Source organism: Sebastes fasciatus, chromosome 13 (assembly GCF_043250625.1).
Source record: "Sebastes fasciatus isolate fSebFas1 chromosome 13, fSebFas1.pri, whole genome shotgun sequence".
NCBI lineage: Eukaryota > Metazoa > Chordata > Actinopteri > Perciformes > Sebastidae > Sebastes > Sebastes fasciatus.
In genome coordinates this window covers 11,072,306-11,087,653 of record NC_133807.1, presented here as the reverse complement: position 1 = coordinate 11,087,653, position 15,348 = coordinate 11,072,306, and the positions used below count along the sequence as shown (strand labels likewise).

General features: G+C 38.9%; 1 protein-coding gene and 3 pseudogenes across 1 annotated transcript in view; all 4 read left to right on the top strand.

Annotated features, from left to right (window-relative positions):
* The window catches only part of LOC141781441 (interferon-induced very large GTPase 1-like), a 50,941-nt pseudogene extending 46,490 nt beyond the window's left edge, over positions 1-4,451 (top strand).
* LOC141781524 (interferon-induced very large GTPase 1-like) overlaps positions 1-15,348 on the top strand; it is a 175,159-nt gene that overhangs the window by 123,774 nt on the left and 36,037 nt on the right. The window contains exons 10-15 of the mRNA XM_074657348.1: positions 5,776-5,881; positions 6,154-6,188; positions 6,599-6,707; positions 6,835-6,966; positions 7,215-7,255; positions 7,609-7,720. Coding sequence (XP_074513449.1) covers positions 5,776-5,881; positions 6,154-6,188; positions 6,599-6,707; positions 6,835-6,966; positions 7,215-7,255; positions 7,609-7,720 — 535 coding nt within the window. The remainder of the gene's footprint in view (positions 1-5,775; positions 5,882-6,153; positions 6,189-6,598; positions 6,708-6,834; positions 6,967-7,214; positions 7,256-7,608; positions 7,721-15,348) is intronic.
* LOC141781440 (interferon-induced very large GTPase 1-like) lies at positions 3,509-5,780 on the top strand (annotated as a pseudogene).
* LOC141781439 (interferon-induced very large GTPase 1-like) lies at positions 7,906-15,112 on the top strand (annotated as a pseudogene).

Here is a 15,348-nt window from a genome sequence, read left to right as displayed (position 1 = left end):
TAGAACAGCATGCGTTTTCTAAAACTACCCATATTTATTTAAATTTGGAAATGAGCATATTGTTTTACCTTGCTTTTATATTTTTGTATTCCTTTATTGAATTGGTGCACCACTGTGTGTTACACCACGTTTATCTTGTTAATCTCAAATGCTCTAACCAGGTGAACTACTTTAAAGGATATATAAAATCTCATGTTTTCTTAGCAGGACTCACAGAAGCCTGATGACAGCACAGGGGGAAAGTCTGTATCATCTGCAACCAAGAAGAGAGGTAACATTTTAAGGAATATTTTAATGTAAGATAACCCCAAACTGTCAAAAATAGAGCTAATTATAGCTTTCAACATTCAAAATAACTTGCAATGAACATTAGAAAAACATATTGGTTGATCTGTCCCTCTGGTTTATTGCTGTCCTTCAGGTAACTTAGATATGGATACGAGTGGGAACATGGATAAGGTAAGAAACTCCAAATTGAGTTCACAAGATCTTAAAGACTATTTACTTTATATCCCATTGTGTGACATTATCATTTTCTAAATACAGTAGATGTTTATTACTTATTTACAGCAGTCAGCGGAGATTTCTGAAGAGATCAAAAGGAAGAAACAATATCAAAGAGAAGCTGAAACACTGCTTGGCAGACTTCACCTTCAAGACAAACATCAACAGAAGTTGTCACCAGCAGATTTTCTTAAAGTAGGTCCACCTGTGAAACAGGACCATGACACATCTGAGAAAGATCTCGCTCTTACTTTTCTTCAGAGGTTGATGATGTTAGACTACAGAACCAGATATATTCCTGTAAAACAAGACAGTCCTGAGGTGAGCCATTCAAATCCTGTTCCAGTGTTTGACACCGTTGACACAGATGACGATGACTTGGATGCTCTTTTTAACGCCAGTGTAGAGTTTGACCAATCAAAACTCAAGACTCATGTGCATCCAATGGATGTTCAAATGGCAGTATTTCACTGGTCAGACAGCTTCTTAAAGCAGAACATGATTACAAAGCTATCACAATGTCAGTACGCCTTACCTTTGCTTGTTCCTGACCCAGTCACAATGGATATTGGCTGTCCTCTGTGGACATTCAGACAAATAAGAAAAACATGGAAGATAACTGAAATCAAAGACAATTCAAACATTGTCACCATGAAGAGTATGCCCATCTGCAAAGCTGAGACAGCCATGGTGTCATTTCTCCGCCTGGGTTCACTATCTCTGTCTAAATCTCAGCTGATGAACTCTTTGATCAACGACCGTCACAACACCTTCTTCCACCGAAACTGCCCAGGTAGCACCAAGTCTCGACATCTGATGGATGGTGTGGCAGAGATTGCCTGGTACTGCCCTGCTGGGAAACCCAATGATGCCTTCACTGACTGCATTGCCTTCTGTAATCTTCATGGTGATGCTCTGTCGATTGAAAAACAGCGTGACATTTTGTTTGGACCACATGCATCCTTCCAGCTTGAAACAATAACTGAGGTCTCTGGAATCAGATTGGATGAAAATCATGAAGTCTGTCGAAAAGGAAAATCTGCTGCTATGAAAGTAGTAAACTTGCTTCAGGGGATGGATGTTTCAAAGATCAATGATACATTTCTGCCTTGTCAAGGCCAGCTGTGTCATGAGTGGTGCAAAATATACAAAGAACTGTTTCACCTGAAAGGACACATTGATAGGAAGAAATGTGAAAAGCAACAAAAATGTAACCAAATAAGACAAAAACAACACACTGCTTCCTGCAGTAAACCGATGAAGTTGTTCATTGAAAGCCTCTCATCTTTGCCATCAACAGACAAAGTCTATTTCCTGAAATGGACTCAGATCTTAATAGATGCCCTCTCCACAGACGATCTCTCTTCAATTCTACAAAACTATGATGAAAAGTGGACTGAAGTCTTGGCTTCGAAGAAGAAGCATGACAAATCTGATCTGTTAAAGACAAAGCAAACTGAGCTTGATGAAATATCAACAAAACTACAGTCAGCAACTTTTGGCTTGGAGCACATCTTTAGAGAAATGGGACGCATCTATGAAGCCCATGCATCTCTTACAAGAGAGTTTTTGTTTTGTCAGTTTTGGGCGTACAGAGCAGTGGAAAATCAACAATGCTGAATGCCATGTTTGGGTTACAGTTTGCAGTGAGTGCTGGCAGGTGCACCAAGGGGGCCTTCATGCAGCTGGTCAAAGTGTCAGAAGAGATCAAGAAAGACTTTCAGTTTGACTACGTCCTAGCGGTGGACACGGAAGGACTGTCAATAACAACAAAAGGAATGACAACTTACTTTGATGATGACAGAGATGAAGAAATGTTGGTTCAGTGGCGAGGACGATTTGAAAGCAAAATCAAGGAGTTTCATGATGAGCAAGTGAGAGCAGTTAAAAGAAGACTGGATGAAGTTATCCAGCAGAAGAATGCGTGTAAAAAGCTAGATTATAAGAAGACAGAGTTTGAGAACAAGCTGCTACAAAAGAGCAAAGAGCTCGCTCATCGGTTAAAGGACAAGGCAAAAGAAGAAGAGGAACTTAGAAAGCACTTCGACTCTGTTTGGAGTGGCGGGGTTAGTGAACTTACTGCAGATACAAAACCTATTGAGGACATCAACTATGAAGAAGATCAGTCAACTATCTTTCAGGAGATTGGGTTTGAATGGTCTCTCATAGCTGAATGTGAAAGCAGTGGCTAATTCGAAAAAAAAATGTCAGAGGTTGGAGATTACATTCATTATGTATCTCTCAGCAAGCACAGAGATCTGTGTAAGATAGGCCAACATTTCAATATAATGAGGGGGACACAAGAGGACAGAGAATAAGAAACACTACTGCAAACAGAATCTTGGAATTTGTTTCAGAAAAGACTACAAAAACAGCAAAAATCATAAGTGGCATTTTCAGTATGAAGAACAGCAACTGATCAGATTGTAGGGATTCTACTGTAACAGGTTTTGTTTATTAGCAAATTAATTAATAAATAATAATAGAATTATTAATATTAATAAATATTATCAATAAACATCAATAACCAAAACGTTAATATAGTCTCATTATATATGCTAAACTATCAATTTGGAACTTTGATTAATAATTAAATTAATAACTATAACCAAAATAGATAGTAAAGGTTGAAGGATATCGGAGTTCTTGACATAGCTGAGGTTGGCATTATTCACTCTTGTGCAACATTAAAGAGACCAGCATGTATATTCCACAAACATTTATTTACAAGATAATAAAGGTTTAAAACACAATATTAATCTAACTAAATAACTAAACTAAACAAACCAAACACAGTGTGTAAGCATGTGTATGTGTGTGTGTGTGTGTGTGTGTGTGTGTGTGAGAGAGAGAGAGAGAGAGAGAGAGGGGGGGGAGGCTTCTTGTCTCAGGTTGTCTGTATGGCCTACAGACAAAATGGCGAGCACTGTGAAACTACAAAGATGGCGGAATCAAAGATGGCCGCCAGCATATCACCACATGACCTCTTTGTTCTTCTGAGCACATGTGCTCAAGAAGGACAGAGAGTGGGGTGGAGGGGTGATGTGGGGTTAAGATTATCTGAAGCTGTATGTTTGTGATTAACTAATTCACAGTTTCTGTATGTGATCTTAATGTGTGTTAGATATGCAGTGGGTTAGAAAAGATGGTTAGTTTGCATGCAAGACCTTGTCTATGTGAAGCATAAACTAAACACATCAGATGTGGCGACGCCACCTACCCAAATATCAAATACAGATGAATCACCACAGTCAAACTCAATGAATAACATTAAACCAAATCAATACAAGTACATTCTAGAAATCAACGTTGAACAGTCTTGCTCAGCCCTGTGCGATTGCTAACTAAGGTAAGCCCAGTACGTTACCGATCCATGGAAGAAAAGGGTTTGTGATTCCATGGGTTAAAGTTGTGGTTCCAAGTCAAAGAGGTCGTCTTTGGTTAGCTTGGTGCTAACTTCTTTGCGGTTGCTGCTTGAAGTTAGCTGGTGAAAAGGACAGGCTCTCGCGTCTTCTGCCTTTTGGTTCCTTGTGTCTTATGACTGTTTCCTAACAGAACATAGAATCAGAGAGCAGAGCTGCTTCCGGTCTGGAGCGCAGCAGCTCACCTCTCGCAGGTCAGGAGAGATGAGGAGATGAGCAGAAAGAGGAGGAACGAAGACATTCCTCTGGTTTTGTTCTTGGTGATTTTCACACCTAGGTGTGAATGCTAGAGTAGCCAATGAGAACTGAGCTGAGTCCAGAGTCAAGGATCATGTTACTGAGTTCATGAGGTCACTGTTTCTGCCACCTGAAATGGCAGGTCCCTACAAGATCCTTCATTGATGATGTTGAAAAACAGTCCCTTGATGCAATCAAGAGCAAACCTGTAGCTACAAGAGGCTACAAATCCACTTTCTTGCAGGAAGTGGCCAACCGTGAAAGGAAAGGTGACTGAATTTGAATCAAAGAGGGAATATGCTCTGAAGAAGGAGTTTACAGTTGATCTCGTACTGTATGTGTTTCACAGAGCAGAGGGATGGCTTACAGAGTCCCACAAGAAATTCAAAGGGAACAACGATGCACTCGCTTATGTAGAAAGCAAGAAAATGCAATATTATAACATTTTCAGAAGCTTCTGCAAAGGAAACTCGTCTGCTGTTGTGCTTGGAGAACTGATCTGTGAGAAACTGAAAAGTTCCACTGTTGAGGCCGTCTGTAACAAGACTGCCATTGATCTCGCTGGAGAGATGAAGTGCAGTTTCCCAGCATTCAGTGGGAACAGGCTAAACTTGGAGAAACACATGTTGGAGTCGCTCGCAGAGAAAGAGAACTTTGATGGTTTTATCACCTACATCCGACACCCAAGGAGACAAGTTGAGACGTTTATAAGAGAGGAAGTACAGAAATACATCTTCACAGACAACAAAGATGAAGCACGGAACATACTCAAGAAAAATAATGAAGACATCAAAAATCTTGTGAGTCAAGCTTTGTTTACTGCAACAGAGAAAGTCGAAACCCAGAGAGGAGACCTCGACATGTGGATGGAGGAATTTTCTAGTTTGCTAAAAGGTAAACTAAGACTCAACACCATCTGTTGTTTAAACTTCAGTGACGTAAACAGTTTCGACTTTCTTAAAGAAGAGATAGAGAAAGGTCTTGAATGCGTCATAATGGAAGTAAGCAGACTCTCATTGGATAAAATGGAGGAATTCATGATGATGCCTGATCAAATCCTCATTGATCAGCTCTGTAACTGCTGCTGGGTAACATGCCCATTCTGTGCAGCTGTTTGTACCAACACACTGGAAGATCACAGTCCTGACAAACACAACGTCCCATTTCATCGACCTGCTGGGATCGATGGATGGCACACTAGAGGCACAGTGGAACTAGTCACCAATTTCTGTACAACATCAGTTGCATGTGATAGATGTTTCTATCCGCATCATTATTCAGTATGCTTCATTGTTTCACCTTCATTAATGATCATCATTAGAACAACTTTTGTTTTCGACCTATATGTAAGTCATCACATTTGAAGTCTCACCTAAATAAAGACTTCCAATCTTCAAAGCTGAAGTTAGGAACTCTGTATACTGTTTTACCTTGCTTTTATTTTTGCAGTACTCTGCTGTACTTGTACTCAATTGGAGCATCACTGTGTGACATTGATCTTGAGTGTTGTACGTTTATCTTGTTGCTGTTTTCTTGGCTTATACTACTGAAAACATTCTTAATCTCAAATGCTCTAACAAGGTGAACTAAATGAAATCCCCTGTGTTCTTAGTGTGATCCAGTGAGAGGACCTGGTGATGATGAACACTCAAAGAATGATGACAACACAGGAGGAGAGTCTGAAATCACGTCTGTATCATCTGCGAACAATGAGAAAGGTAACATTTTAATGAAAAAGAGCACAAGTCCAACATCTCAGACTAGATCACTTTTTTGTTTTACGGTCAGTTTCTGCAAAGTCTGGATAACTTTGAATAAAAAGTTAAAATATTTTTTGCAAACAAGATTCGTCTTTTGGAAAAGTGAACTTTGTGAATCTATACATCGTTTTTGCAGATAAATCCAGTTAATCTGAAATGCTAAACTGACCAAAACCAATTTTCTTTTATGTTTGATCCTACAATCTGCTTGTTGTTACATTACCCTGCAGGAGACGAGCTGGAGGAGAGTGCAGCTGAAACAGAGGTAAAGGTGAGATATTTTGGTCCTCAGTAGTCATTGTCATACAGAAGCATTTCTTTTTTTTAATGCTACCTATTTTTTCTGAAGTTATGTCAAAATTTAGCACTAACACCTGAACCTTCAGCTGAAGATTGGAGCTGTTTGAATTGTTAGTTCAAACTTGACAGAGTTTGACCCCATGAACCATCTGGTTGGACACATGGATGAGTTGAAAACAGTTTTAGCAGAGTTTAATTTCTTCTTACTAAATTACAAACTTGCTTGCTTTTAGTTTGTACATATTGTTTTCTCTTCTATTTTTGGTTTTGTTGTCTCTGTATTGGTGTACCACTGTGTATTTTTGATCATGTTCTTAATCACAATGGTTAGAACTTGGTTAACTAAATGTCATATAAAATTGCCTGTTTTATTAGTGTGATCCAGTGAATAGTGCCGAACTCTCAGACAAGGATGAAGACAACACAAGAGTGGGAGGAGAGTCTGAAATCAAATCTGTATTATCATCTGCAACCAATGAGAAAGGTACAATTTTAAAGATATTTTTCATTGTAACAGATATTTACAGTCAAATTATATTTCATATTCAATGGTATCATTAAAATAGGGAACTAACTAACTGTGATATTTGTTGGCTTTGACCCTTCAACAGGAGAGGCTGATGGAGTTAAAGAGCTCAGCAATGAAAGCAGCAGTAGCATGAGTGAGCGGTCCATGGAGGAGAGTGATGCAGAGAAGGACACAAGTTCATCATCTCAGACCGTTTCAACAGTTACCAAAGAACGTGAGAATTACATTTTCTTTTATTGTTGTATTGCATTTCTGCAAAATCTTGATAATTATAATAAAAATAAAACACATATTATGTATATTTGGTGTAGAGGACATACATCATGTTGAACAATGCACTTTTTAATATATACAAAGAAACTATGCAGATAAATCTTATAAACTGGGAATGGTTAACTGACCCGAAACCTTTTATTTAATGCTTGATTCTACAATCTGCTTTGTTGTTATTATACCCTGCAGGAGACGAGCTGGAGGACAGTGCAGCTGAAACGGAGGTAAAGGTGAGATATTTTGGACCTCAGTAGTCATTGTCATACAGCAGTGTCTTTTTTAATGATGCCTATTTTTCAGGTCAAGTTTTAGCTGAAGATTGGAGCTGTTTGCATTGTCAGTTTAGACTTGAATAGAGTTTGACTCCATGAACCATCTGGTTGGACACATGGATGAGTTGAAAATACTTGCATAAGAGTTTACTTTGTTCTCACTAAAATATTACCCTGCTTGCATTTAGTGCATACTGTTTACCATTGCTTTTATTTTGCCTCTGAATTGGTCTACTATTGGGTGTTGTTGAACTTCTCCCATGGTTCGAACCTGATTAACTGATGTTAAATGAAATAATTTGTTTTCTTAGTGTGATCCAGTGAATGAACCTGGTGATGTTGAACACTCAAAGAATGATGACGACACAACAATAGGAGGAGAATCTGAAATCAAGCCTGTACAATCTGCAACCACTGAGAAAGGTAATGTTTTAATGAATACTACAATAACAGGAAAAAAAATCAAGAATAGAGCTAATTCAGTTGATGACATTCAAAATCACTTACAGTGAACATTATTAATAGAAAGAAAAATATATTGGTTTACAAGTACATTGGTCTGACCCTCTTATAATACAGTTCATTATTCTACTGCAGGTACCTTAGATATGGATACGAGTGGAAACATGGATAAGGTGAGAAACTCTAAATTTTATTTTTGCATGAGATTTTTATGACTAGTTACTTTATATCCCATTGTGTGACATTATCATTTTCTATATACAATGCGTTTATTTTAGGGCTGTCGAAGTTAAGTTTCAAGTTTCAAGTTTCAAGTTTATTTGTCATATGCATTTAAAAGTACAGTGTACAGTGAAATGCAATGAAATGCATTTTACCCTGGCTCTCTCTCAGCCCTTAAAATCTATAAATAGTACAGTTGATAAATACTACAATAAATAAGACAATACATAAGAATAAAACGCGATAATAACGAGTTAACGCTAATTAATTTTAACGCAACAAATTTCTGAGGGGAACAACTGAGGGGGGAAACTGAGGGGAAAAACTGGCATGGCCAGTATGTGAGGGATATGTGAAAATGTGTTCTATGGGTACCCACGAGTCTCCCCTTTACAGACATGCCCACTTTATGCTAGTCTCATGCCGTTTTGGGCAAGTCATAGTCAAGTCAGCACACTGACAGCTGTTGTTGAATGTTGAGTTTGCCCTATTATAATTTGAGCATATTTTTTATGCTAAATGCAGTACCTGTGAGGGTTTCTGGACAATATTTGTCATAGTTTTATGTTGTTAATTGATTTCTAATAATGAATATATACATATATTAGCATATTTGCCCACTCCCATGTTAATAAGAGTATTAAATAATTGACAAATCTTCCTTAAAGGGACACTATGTAAGAATCAGAAATTGCTTGTTAACAGCGACACATGTGGCCTTTAAGTCAAAGAAGGTCAGCGTCCTGTCCGCGCTTGTGCTCGCTCTTCATAGACATGAACGAGCATCGGTCAAAACATTGAGGCGACACATGTCAGCTAAGACTACAATATCACTCTATATTTCAGCTGCTTGGCAGTAATGTTAGCTGACCAGACGAAGGTCTCTCCATGAATCGATGCTGATACTGTGTTGTCCTGCTTCAGACTCCCGTCTTCTGCAGTGTTTAGTGTGCGCGCATGCACGTGAGAGGTGGAGCGAGTGAGAACGAGCGCGGTGTGTGAGTGAAGGCAAGCAGGCAGGAAGAGGAGCAGAGCAGCATCAACTGGAGCAGGGTTACGGTCTCCCCTGTTTCTCTGGCCACGGTCAGGGGGCTGGAGCAGGAAGAGATGACACTGTTTTGCAAGACGGGCTTCCCTAGATATAACTTTGCGGTTTTGGTGCTTCCGTGTAGTTTGTGTTGGAACAGCGTAGCCACACGCGAGCGCGCATGAGACACTGACCCAGTTTGTACGTAAAATAAGTTACAAACAGTATCTTTAAGGTACATTTTGAACAGATAAATGTGCGATTAATTTGCAATTAATTGCGATTAACTATGGAAAATCATGTGATTAATCAGGATTAAATATTTTAATCGATTGACAGTCCTAAATGTTTATTTACTTATTTACAGCAGTCAGTGGAGATTTCTGAAGAGATCAACAAGAAGAAAAAATATCAAAGAGAAGTTGAAACACTGCTTGGCAGACTTCACCTTCAAGACAAAGAACAACAGAAGTTGTCACCAGCAGATTTTCTTAAAGTAGGTCCACCTGTGAAACAGGACCATGTCACATCTGAGAAAGAGCTCGCTCTTACTTTTCTTCAGAGGTTGATGATGTTAGACTACAGAGCCAGATATATTCCTGTAAAACAAGACAGACCTGAGGTGATCCATTCAAATCCTGTTCCAGTGTTTGACACTGTTGACACAGATGATGACTTGGAAGCTCTTTTTAACGCCAGTGTAGACTTTGATCAATCAAAACAGTCTCACGTGCATCCAATGGATGTTCAAATGGCAGTATTTCACTGCTCAGACAGCTTCTTTAAGCAAAACATGATTACAAAGCTATCACAATGTCAGTACGCCTTACCTTTGCTTGTTCCTGACCCAGTCACAATGGATATTGGCTGTCCTCTGTGGACATTCAGACAAATAAGAAAAACATGGAAGATAACTGAAATCAAAGACAATTCAAACATTGTCAAAATGAAGAGTATGCCAATCTGCAAAGCTGAGACACCCATGGTGTCATTTCTCCGCCTGGGTTCACTATCTCTGTCTAAATCTCAGCTGATGAACTCTTTGATCAACGACCGTCACAACACCTTCTTCCACAGAAACTGCGCAGGTAGCACCAAGTCTAGACACCTGATGGATGGTGTGGCAGAGATTGCCTGGTACTGCCCTGATGGACAACCCAATGATGCCTTCACTGACTGCATTGCCTTCTGTAATCTTCATGGTGATGCTCTGTCGATTGAAAAACAGGCTGACATACTGACTGACAAATCTTCAGTCAATGTTGTTCTTGTACCAACTCTGGAAAGAGGTAAACAAAGTACTACAGTTATCTCAGCCCTTCTCAAGTCTCCGAAGCCTCTCATTATTCTCATTGCTGATAATGATTGTGGTGCTGTTGAGACAAAAAGGGGAAAATACATAGTGGGTCTAAAGGACAGAAGCCATTCGGATGTTTCTGAAGAACTGAAAAAAATCATTGGAAACATTTTGTCTGGACCACATGCATCCTTCCAGCTTGAAACCATGGCTGAGGTCTCTGGAATCAGAGTAGATGAAGATGATGAAGCCTGTCAAAAAGGAAAATCTGCTGCTATGAAAGTAGTGAACTTGCTTCAGGGGATGGATGTTTCAAAGATCAAAGATACATTTCTCCCTTGTCAAGGCCAACTGTGGCATGAGTGGTGCAAAATAAACAAAGAACTGTATCACCTGAAAGGAAACATTGAGAAGGAGAAATGTGAAAAGCATCAGAAATTAAACCAAATACGACAAAAACAACACACTGCTTCCTGCAGTGAACCGATGAAGTTGTTCATTGAAAGCCTCTCATCTTTGCCATCAACAGACAAAGTCTATTTCCTGAAATGGACTCAGATCTTAATAGATGCCCTCTCCACAGACGATCTCTCTTCAATTCTCCAAAACTATGATGAAAAGTGGACTGAAGTCTTGGCTTTGAAGAAGAAGCATGACAAATCTGATCTGTTAAAGACAAAGCAAACTGAGCTTGATAAAATATCAACCAAACTACAGTCAGCAACTTTTGGCTTGGAGCACATCTTTAGAGAAATGGGACAGATCTATGAAGCCCATGCATCTCTGCAGAAACAAACAAAGATGGTACAGACTGACTGGTCTAAATACCCGGAGCTGGCTGCAGAGCTGATGATATCAGGACACCCAATGGAGCTGATGGATGGTGATGCAGGTCACGTACCTTTAACATGGATCTCTAGCCTTTTAGATGAAGTCATCAAGAAACTGGGCGACAAGAGAGTTTTTGTTTTGTCAGTTTTGGGTGTACAGAGCAGTGGAAAATCAACAATGCTGAATGCCATGTTTGGGTTACAGTTTGCAGTGAGTGCTGGCAGGTGCACCAAGGGGGCCTTCATGCAGCTGGTCAAAGTGTCAGAGGAGATCAAGGAAGACTTTCAGTTTGACTACGTCCTAGTGGTGGACACGGAAGGACTGCGTGCTCTTGAGTTGGAAGGTAACGCCACTCTTCAGCACGACAATGAACTGGCAACATTTGTTGTTGGTCTGGGAAACATGACACTGATCAACATCTTTGGAGAGAATCCAGCTGAGATGCAAGATGTTCTGCAGATTGTTGTTCAGGCTTTCATGAGGATGAAGAAAATTAAACTTTCTCCAAGTTGTGTGTTTGTTCATCAGAATGTTACAGATATTGCAGCTGCAGAGAAAAACATGGATGGAAAGAGACGGCTGCAAGAAAAATTGGACCAGATGGCCTCACTAGCAGCCAAAGAGGAGGTTTGTGATGCTGAGTGCTTCAGTGACGTCATTGCATTTGATGTGCAGAAAGATGTGAAATACTTTGCCCAGCTATGGGAGGGAAGTCCACCTATGGCTCCTCCAAATCCAGGTTATAGTGCGAGCGTCCAAGAGCTGAAGACCATCATCCTCTCTAAAGCTTCCCAGTCTGCTGGGATTACTCTCTCACATTTCAAAAGCAAAATCCAGGACCTGTGGAAAGCCCTGATGAACGAACAGTTTGTTTTCAGTTTAAAAAATACACTTGAAATTGCAGTGTACAAAAAACTTGAGGTCCAGTATGGGAACTGGACCTGGGCCCTGAGGAGCAACATGTTGACCATTGAGATTGGGCTTCATACCCAAATTGAAAATGGAAAACTTGACAAAGTCGAGCTCAATTATCTTCATAAAGAAATGAACAAAACCTATGGAGAAATCACAAAAGCAATGACAACATACTTTGATGATGACAGAGACAAAGAAATGTTGGTTCAGTGGCGAGGACGATTTGAAAGCAAAATCAAGGAGTTTCATGATGAGCAAGTGAGAGCAGTTAAAAGAAGACTGGATGAAGTTATCCAGCAGAAGAACGCTTGTAAAAAGCTAGATGATAAGAAGACAGAGTTTGAGAACAAGCTGCTACAAAAGAGCAAAGAGCTCGCTCATCAGTTAAAGAGACAAGAGGAACTTAAAAAGCACTTTGACTCTATTTGGAGTGGCTTGGTTCATGAACTAACTGCAGATACAAAACCTATTGAGGACATCAACTATGAAGAAGATCAGTCAATTATCCTTCAGGAGATTGGGTTTGAATGACCTCTCATAGCTGAATGTGAAAGCAGTGGCAGCTACAAAAAAATATCAGAGGTTGGAGATTACAGTTATTATGTATCTCTCACCAAGCACCAAGATGTCTTAGATACAAGCCAACAATCCAAAAATGATGAGAGGGAAAACACAAACACAAAAGGGAAAGGAAGTTATTCATGGTCAAAAGCATGGGTGTCTTTCACAACAAAACTTAGATTTGGGTCAACACAACAAATTGAAAAACATACATCAAGGAGTTTGTTATCACATGAAGAACATCAACTGATCAGATCCTTCATTGATGATGTTGAAAAACAGTCCCTTGATGCAATTGAGAGCAAACCTGTAGCTACAAGAGGCTACAAATCAACTTTCTTGCAGGAAGTGGCCAACCAGGTGAAAGAAAAGGTGACTGAATTTGAACCAGAGAGGAAATATGCTCTGAAGAAGGAGTTTACAGTTGATCTCATACTGTATGTGTTTCACAGAGCAGAGGGATGGCTTACAGAGTCCCACAAGAAATTCAAAGGGAACAACGATGCACTCGCTTATGTAGAAAGCAAGAAAATGCAATATTACAACATCTTCAGAAGCTTCTGCAAAGGAAACTCGTCTGCTGTTGTGCTTGGAGAACTGATCTGTGAGAAACTGAAGAGTTCCTCTGTTGAGGCCGTCTGTAACAAGACTGCCATTGATCTCGCTGGAGAGATGAGGTGTAGTTTCCCAGCATTCAGTGGGAACAGGCTGAACTTGGAGAAACACATGTTGAAGTCACTCACAGAGAAAGAGGAGTTTGATGGTTTTATCACCTACATCCAACACCCAAGGAGACAAGTTGAGACTTTCATAAAGGAGGAAGTACAGAAATACATCTTCACAGACAACAAAAATAAAGCCCAGAACATACTCAAGAAAAATGTTGAAGACATCAAAAATCTTGTGAGTCAAGCTTTATTTACTACAACAGAGAAAGTCAAAACCCAGAGAGGAGACCTGAACATGTGGGTCGAGAAATTTTCCAGTTTGCTAAAAGATAAGCTAACATTCAAAACCATCTGTTATGAAAACTTCAGTGACATAAACAGTTTTGACTTTCTTAAAGAAGAGATAGAGAAAGGTCTTGAATCCATCATAAAGAAGATGAGCAGCCTCTCATTGGATAAGATGAAGGAATTCAGGATGAAGCCTGATGAAATCCTCATTGATCAGCTGTGTAACTGCTGCTGGGTAAAGTGCCCATTCTGTGCAGCTGTTTGTATCAACACACTGGAAGATCACAGTCCTGACAAACACAATGTCCCATTTCATCGACCTGCTGGGATCAAGGGATGGCACACTGAAGGCACAGTGGAACTGTTCATTGATTTCTGTACAACATCAGTTGCAGGTGATGGAAGTTTCTATCCGCGTCATGATTCACATGACACCATTCCTTTTAAACTGTATCAAACTGCTGGAGAGGAGTATGCTACATGGGAGATTACTCCTGATGCATCTAAGCTGACATACTGGAAATGGTTTGTATGTCGATTTCAAAAGCAACTGGAAGACCATTATAAATTAAAATTCCAGGGCAGAGGAGAAATTCCCAGGCAGTGGAGAGACCACAGTAGACAGGAAGCTATTGATAGTCTGGATGAAATGTACAACCTGTGAGTGAACCAGAAACAACCAAGCTCTACTCAAAGTAACAGAAGCCCAAAGTGTCTTTAACTGTTCAAAAGAAATCATTTTTGATTTGATTGAAGGAGTGCAACAATATCAATGATGAGGATGAATCCTTTCAAAAATGACTGAAACAGTACCTGTTTATAATTTAATCAATAGTATTTTAATTATTTTATGTTTAGAGATTGAGTTGCAGTAAAACATTAAGTAGTAATCATTCCTGAAAATGTCCTAAAGCAAAGGAGAACATGTGTAATTACAAATGACGTGTTTGTTAGCCATTAAAGGACGACTGTAAAAAGTATGAGACCGATAAGAATTCATCAAAGGTTTTTGTTTAATTAGAAATATTTGTTTCGTTATTATTTTACAAGATGATTAAGATGCATGATTTTATTTTACTTGAATATTTAAAGGAACATTTTTTTAAAAGAAGGAATGAAGAAGTTTCTAGGTTTTCCGATATTATGGAGACATTTTCATTCCTCTAAAAACGGGAATGTAAGATATGATTTGACTTTTGTTTTTAACTTTTTGTTTTATGCGAAAATCTCATCAAACAGAAATGACATGAAACTAAGTTGTTTACTTTTCTAAAAAAAAGTTGATCAAGGTGCAAAATGAGTTCTGAGAAGTATATTCTTCATTCATCCAAAGATGTGTATTTTTAATACAAGATGCATGAAATGTTCTTCTCACAGTTTAAAGAGCAAATAAAGATGTAGGATGTTAAGCTGAGGCTTGTTGACGGACGTATACATAGTTTAATTTTATTCGAAATAAGAAATGGCAGCCATAATTGGTTTAATTTTAATTTTCACTTTTTTTTTCTATAATACAGATCTCATTAAAATGCATCATAACAGGCAACACAAGTTTTATAGTTTTGATTAAAGTTATGTATAAATATCTCTGTAATTGTATTTTTTGTAAACTATCTTTTGAAGGGTTTTGAAAGAATTTTTCAATAGATTAAGAATTAGTTATAAGGTTGATGTCCTGTCATTGAATTAATGAAGTGTTGATTATGAAAATGTATGAAACTTGTATTTGAGACTTGTTGAGTTAAACGAAAAGGGAAAGAGTTGTGGGAAGTTGACATTA